The sequence below is a fragment of the Doryrhamphus excisus genome, chromosome 18 (assembly GCF_030265055.1).
Source record: "Doryrhamphus excisus isolate RoL2022-K1 chromosome 18, RoL_Dexc_1.0, whole genome shotgun sequence".
In the NCBI taxonomy this organism is placed as follows: Eukaryota; Metazoa; Chordata; class Actinopteri; order Syngnathiformes; family Syngnathidae; genus Doryrhamphus; species Doryrhamphus excisus.
This window is the reverse complement of record NC_080483.1, coordinates 5,858,306-5,865,158: the sequence shown is the minus strand read 5'-3', so window position 1 is coordinate 5,865,158 and position 6,853 is coordinate 5,858,306. Positions and strand designations below refer to the sequence as shown.

Genomic DNA, 6,853 nt, shown 5'->3' with positions numbered 1-6,853 from the left:
AATAATGTCGAACACGGGATACTGTTGCATAACTCACACCAAGGTATAGCTCAACGTCTTATTTATGGCTTATTTTCTCTTAAATATATTGTATTATTGGATACTATTGTATATGGGGTAATAGGAGTGTACAGGTGACTATAGGGGTGTTATGTCATGTCTAGAGGGCTCTAATGTGGTTTGAGAGCTTATTTTGAAGGTGGTAAACAGGTTATGTCTGCTGCAGCTAGCTAAATATGGTGCTTGGCAGAAAGTCACATATCTCAGTCACGGAGTGAAACCAATGAACCGCCATAAAGGAGTACTACTGCACTGTTGTTACTTTATGTACCAACATGTACAGCATTGCCCCCCCCCCCCACCCCTCCCGGTAACACTGGTACAATTGAATTGAAATGATTGTTTTGATGTGAGGGTGAGGTTTGTGTGTCCCCTGTGGGATGAAAGCCTGCAACCATCTCATCCCCTCGATAGCAACAAATCCTTCATCCGTCTTCTTCACGGGCACAGCTTGAAGGTCAGAAAAGTCAAAGCGGAATACAATCAAGTCCTATTTGGTCACATTTGGGTAAAATGAAGTAGAATCCTGTAAACATTTGCAATAATGAATGATATCCCACAACACGGTGTCGTATATCAGCAGGAAGCTGATATGATGGCCTCACGTCTTATATATTCATCAGCTTAGTTAATATTTCATAGGGCCCTAAAAAGCTCATTCTCTGTAAATTGTCCTCCCTCCTTGGCAGTAATCATTGAAATTCAGGGAGGCGGCGTGTATGTCACCATTGTGTCAGAGTCACCAGTAAGTGATGAGAGCGTGTGTATATGTATGCGTGGCACACGGAGGCCATAAAGAAGACGGTCAGCCGGAGAAGCACAAAGAGGTCCAGCCCTTGACGCACCCCTTGCTGATTATTTTCAGCAACCAGGCAGGCCGCACACTTTGCCCGCTTTCAGGCCGGGAGCATTTTCTCTTTGCAACTTCAAATGCAAATGTGAGTGGAGACATTGCCTCCGGGCGCTGCCGACTGACAGTACACATCCCGGGGAGTGATCTATTGATCCATATTCAATATCAGCTACTGCTCCACAAGTTGGCACATGAATAAATGACTGACAGCGCACCACTGACAAGTAGAGGCTTTTACCTTGGAGGACTAAAGGCTTGCCACCGTCTGTTTCTTGTGCACAGAAACCTCTCTAATTGATCCGTGCTACCGTGACAATCTGCCACCTTCAGTGGGATCGCCTTAGCAACAACAATGTGCTGTTTGACAACAAGTTTGTCAATTTAGCCTTTATTCATGTCTCTTGTCTGCACGGTGGTGGAAGGGTGGGGGGCAGTGTTGGTAGCGGGGAGGCAATAGCGGCGTCGGTGTTGGGCATCAACAGTGATCGGCGTTTCACGTGTAATGAGGTGCGACAGCAAGAGAAGGCTGCCCAGCGATTCTTTGCTTCTCCTGTTTCCAACCTGACACCAACTGTACACATGCACTGCTCCTGGCGTGTTACCTTACAGTTTTTCTCGATTGTTTAAACACATTTTTTGAAAGGATGCCTCATATTCTCAGAACTCTGCACACAAATCAAAAAAATCACTCACATATTTCTGAAAACCCCTCAATTCTCCTGCAAAATGAAACTTTACATCCAAAACAGTCTTCATTCTTCTCAAAATGGTGTTTTGTCTCCAAATGACGCACACAAGCCACTATATGAACAAACATTTATATGAACCAATTAAACACTGATGTGCTCAGTGTAAAACAATGTGATTACATCATATTCATCATGACTCGGGCCTTACACTCGGGTCTGAGTGTAAAGCAGGAATTGTGCTTATAGTTTAGCAGACTTGGTTCATGGAGTTGGTGCATTGGTTATATGTTGTGGTCATTGGGTCTCAGGCATCACAAATTGTGTGTAAACAATCGAGAAAAACTGTAACACACCAGGACTTGCTGGTGGTGACTTGCTAAACTAATATCAGCATAGCATGAACATAATATCATCATAAAAAAAAACAAAAAAACAAAAAAATCAACGCAACAGTTTCCATTAGTCTTTTTTAGTTATGACAACTTAATTTGAAATTGCTTTGAACCAACAAACAATATTGCATTGCACAAATTAGCTTTTCCTCTTCACTCAAAGCTCATTTTAAGTAATGCTGACTGAATAATTGTTGTCATAAGGACACGTTTTTAAGTTCGTAACTCAAAGAAATATGTTAAGTCAACTGACTTAATCATTTTATTCAAAGTAGTTTCATTTGTTGTCTACTTAATTATAATAACAATGCACACAGCTTTTTAAGTAGCAGTAACTTAATAGATATTGGCCAGTCCAGGGTGTACCCCGCCTCTCGCCCGAAGACAGCTGGGATAGGCTCCAGCACCCCCCACGACCCTTGTAAGGAAAAGTGGTAGAAAATGAATGAATGAATGATATATATATATATGTGTGTGTGTGTGTATATATTATGTTACCAAGCTAATTTTATTAAGTCATGGCAACCTGAATTTCGTTTTAAGCTTACCAACAATAAAATTTGAGTGTATATGACATTCTAAATTAAGTTCATGTAATAGCCAACATTATTATTTGAACATAACTTAAAAAATAAAGTTAGCAACTTAGAAAGTGTATCTAAATCAATTAATTACATTTTTTTACATTGCATTTATGTATTAAATCAAGTGGTGTCAACAGATACTCTGAATTACTTTTTAGAGTGAACCAGGGGTTCCTGTTCTTTTCATCCCACACCTTCAGTAGTTTTTCCTCACCTCAGTAACCCAAAATGGAAAAAGTTTCAAGTGCCAGGTTTGGGATGAAGAAGGTGAAACCGCTATGAATTCAACAAATACCAAAACTGTGTGGTCTTGCCGCCGCGTGGTGTCTCTGGCATCAGGCTCACCAACAATCATGTCTCCGATGAAGGGAACAGTAGGCTTAAATCGTCATTGATCCCTTTTATTCACCTTTGCTATGCATTTACAGTAGTTTTATGCATGTAAAGTATACAAAGGTGTTTTGTGTTAACTTAGGTATTTGGCAGGACCTGTTTTTGTATTGGACCAAAGTGGACCACATGGGAGGTAAAAGAGAGTAAAAAGTGTCACGTCCAATTGCTGCTGTGCATGTGGTACGACATTCATTCACCGGGGGAGGGGTTATTTTAACACGGACTTGCTATGATCTGCTGTGATGCTGGTGAATATTTGGAAAATGGAACAAATGGAATATTTGTCTTATGTTGGGAATGTGTAATAAAAGGTGATGCTTTTGATTTGTGAAAAGGTCAAACGTGTGTGTGTGAGGAGGAGGCTGAGGATGAGGATGAGGAGGAAGGGGGAGGGAGTAGAAGCGGGATGCCGAGGAGGAGAGAGGAGCAGCGCACAAAAGACAACAAGTGAGGAAACTGTTGCTTTGCTTGCAACCTCGCTCAGCTGCGGAAGTCGCCAGAATAAAAGCCGTGGCGTTTAGAGACGCTGAGTGAGACTTTTTGACTCCCACATTCCATGCTTTCTTTTTCTCTTGTTTTGGTTTTTGGCACACGTGCTGCTGGAGTCCTGCAGTCGAAGATCTTAGTTTGACTTTGACGTGGAAGTTTGGAAGAAAATGGGAGTGAGGAGAGAGTCTCCATCGGCACCATGACCACGCCGACCAAGCCAAGAAGCCAGTGAGTATATTTGTGTTTTATGTCATATGCCATGTTGAAATCAGTAGCACTTCTACACCATTTATCACATATATTACATTATTACATTCTTATTATGATATTCAATTCCATAATTTCATCTTATGAGTGACTTTCTAATCATAATAATAATAGTTGTTATCATGAATAATATAGACAATGGTAGGCTACGTTATGCGTCTTTGGCGCGTCTTCATTCCTTGATGTGGAATGAGATGTATTTCTGAGGAATTGCTGACGTGCGTAATGAGCACAGGAAGTGAAGACGCGAGAGATGGAGCGGGGGTCGGGCTGAATAATGATTGAGTTTTGGGACATGTTGAATAATGTGACCTGTGTGCGTGTACACGTGTGGTGCTAAAGCCTTACCATAGCTCTCTTTCTGCCCCCCACCCCCAGACTGTGCAGAACCTCCTTGCCGTGACGCCCCACATGGCTTTCAAGCAAAGATCTTCTGTATGTGAGGTGTAAGCGATCGGTATCTTGAATGGAAAAGTGCAGAGACAGATCCCATGCGTCCAAACTAAACTAGGGAAGGATCGGAGAGGGACAAAGGAGCAGGTATTTGTCTAGCCGCTAGACGGGCAAGTGAGCGCCATCTTCGGAATGTGGTGGATGAGATGAACTCCAGTGGGAATACTGTAGACCCCACCTGACAGCTGCAAACCAAACAAGGAGTCAGGAAGTCTCTCGTCCCTTTCTAGGTGTCCAGTGCTCAGACATCGAGTACAAAACAGGAAGGTGGAAAGACGCTAGCAAACCTTCACGTATTCCTCACACGTAGTGACGTTCCATCCAGACTTCAGCCTGGCCGGCACAACCATCCCAGCGAAGGGGGAGGAGGACTTCCTCACGCTGGCCGCCTCCCGGCTAAGCCGCAAGAAGCGCGTGATTGGAGCAGGAGTGGGCGTGGCCATGGTCTTGGTCCTGCTGGTGGCCATCCCCCTGTTGGTCCACTCTACCAAGGGGGGCGGGTCCGGGGCAGCGGGCACGCATTACGAAATGCTGGGGAGCTGCAAGATGGTGTGCGACACTTTCACCCCCCCTCAAGGAGAGCTGACAGGCGTCTCCCCCCAGCCCCCGGACTCGGCCAACCGTCGAGGCAAGCAGGGTTTCAGAGGAAGCCCGGGGCTTCCCGGTCCCCCGGGTCCCAAGGGCCCCCCTGGAGAACCGGGGAAGCCCGGCCCGCCCGGTCCCCCGGGTCCCGGACCCGGTGGCTACGGCCCCTCCTTGTACACGCCCAAGATCGCCTTCTATGCCGGCCTGCGGAAGCAACACGAAGGCAGCGAAGTGCTGAAGTTTGATGACGTGGTGACCAATGTGGGGAACTACTATGAGCCCGGCACGGGCAAGTTCACCTGCCCCCTGCCTGGCATCTACTACTTCACCTACCACGTCCTCATGAGAGGGGGGGATGGCACCAGCATGTGGGCCGACCTCAAGAAGAACGGCCAGGTGAGTACGTCATCAGGCATGAGGAACCAACGTCATCCACGGCTGTGAATGCAGTCAATTTGGCCATGCTGCTTTTTCTTTGACTTTTTTTAAGGCTCACGGTTTTTGTTAGCAAGTATACGGGATGCTAACAAATTCCAGCAGTACCTGTAAAAGGCCACCGGGTGACTCTTCCTGCTCCATTCCGTGTCTGTCAGACGGGGATTACTTTTCCTTTTATGTGAGCTTGGTTTAGTTCAGGGGTGTCAAACTGGTTCACATAACAGTTATGGTTGGTTTCATGTTCAGCCTGTCTTACTCTCATCACGTCACGCTCAAGGACGAGATAAGACAGCTCTACTCTAGGGGTTTGTGCAAGATCCGAGGTTTTACAAAATACTGTACCTACGTGACCTCTGTAGGCTCTGCAATGGAATATTCTACACCCACTGTCCAAGTCATGACCCACAACTTCATTTCAAGGACATGGCTGGCTGTGTCTGGAAGACAAACATTCATCCTGGGTGCTAGCCTGCTTGAGTAGACACCAAAGCAGCAACAATTCTTTTGCTAGTATGCTAACACCTATGAAAACCTAAGCTCTACACACTGAAAGTCTAACAGAGCACTTCTTGACAATTAGCACACATTTGACCCTCCAACACTATAGCTAGCTTAAACTAAGTTAACGCTAGTTCAGAGCTAAGTTAAAGCTAGCCTAAAAAAGTTAGTGCTAACTTAAAGCTAAATAAAAATAGCTTAAATTAAGTTAACGATATCGTAAAGCTAAGTTGCAGCTAGCTTAAACTAAGTTAACACTATTTCAAAGCTAAGTTAAAGCTAGCCTAAAAAAAGTTAGTGCTAACTTAAAGCTAAATTAAAGATAGCTTAAAGTAAGTTAAGGCTATCTTAAAGTTAAGTTACAGCTAGGTTACACTAAGTTAAAGCTAGCTTAAAGCTAAATAAAGATATCTTAAACTAAGTTAACGTTATTGTAAAGCAAAGTTAAAGCTAGCTTAAACAAAGTTAAAGATAGCTTAAAGCTAAATAAAAATAGCTTAAATTAAGTTAACGATATCGGAAAGCTAAGTTGCAGCTAGCTTAAACTAAGTTAACACTAGTTCAAAGCTAAGTTAAAGCTAGCCTAAAAAAGTTAGTGCTAACTTAAAGCTAAATTAAAGATAGCTTAAAGTAAGTTAAGGCTATCTTAAAGTTAAGTTACAGCGAGGTTACACTAAGTTAAAGCTAGCTTAAAGCTAAATAAAGATATCTTAAACTCAGTTAACGTTATTGTAAAGCAAAGTTAAAGCTAGCTTAAACAAAGTTAAAGATAGCTTAAAGCTAAATAAAAATAGCTTAAATTAAGTTAACGATATCGTAAAGCTAAGTTGCAGCTAGCTTAAACTAAGTTAACACTAGTTCAAAGCTAAGTTAAAGCTAGCCTAAAAAAGTTAGTGCTAACTTAAAGCTAAATTAAAGATAGCTTAAAGTAAGTTAAGGCTATCTTAAAGTTAAGTTACAGCTAGGTTACACTAAGTTAAAGCTAGCTTAAAGCTAAATAAAGATATCTTAAACTAAGTTAACGTTATTGTAAAGCAAAGTTAAAGCTAGCTTAAACAAAGTTAAAGATAGCTTAAAGCTAAATAAAAATAGCTTAAATTAAGTCAACGATATCGTAAAGCTAAGTTACAGCTAGCTTAAACTAAGTTAAAG

At 42.8% G+C, this 6,853-nt stretch overlaps 1 protein-coding gene across 1 annotated transcript in view; it reads left to right on the top strand.

The window, feature by feature from the left end:
* The first annotated feature begins 3,369 nt into the window (after window positions 1-3,369).
* c1ql4b (complement component 1, q subcomponent-like 4b) overlaps window positions 3,370-6,853 on the top strand; it is a 28,002-nt gene continuing 24,518 nt past the window's right edge. Inside the window, exons 1-2 of the mRNA XM_058054403.1 lie at window positions 3,370-3,688; window positions 4,106-5,161. Of these exons, the coding sequence (XP_057910386.1) occupies window positions 4,622-5,161 (540 nt within the window). The 5' untranslated portion in view covers window positions 3,370-3,688; window positions 4,106-4,621. The remainder of the gene's footprint in view (window positions 3,689-4,105; window positions 5,162-6,853) is intronic.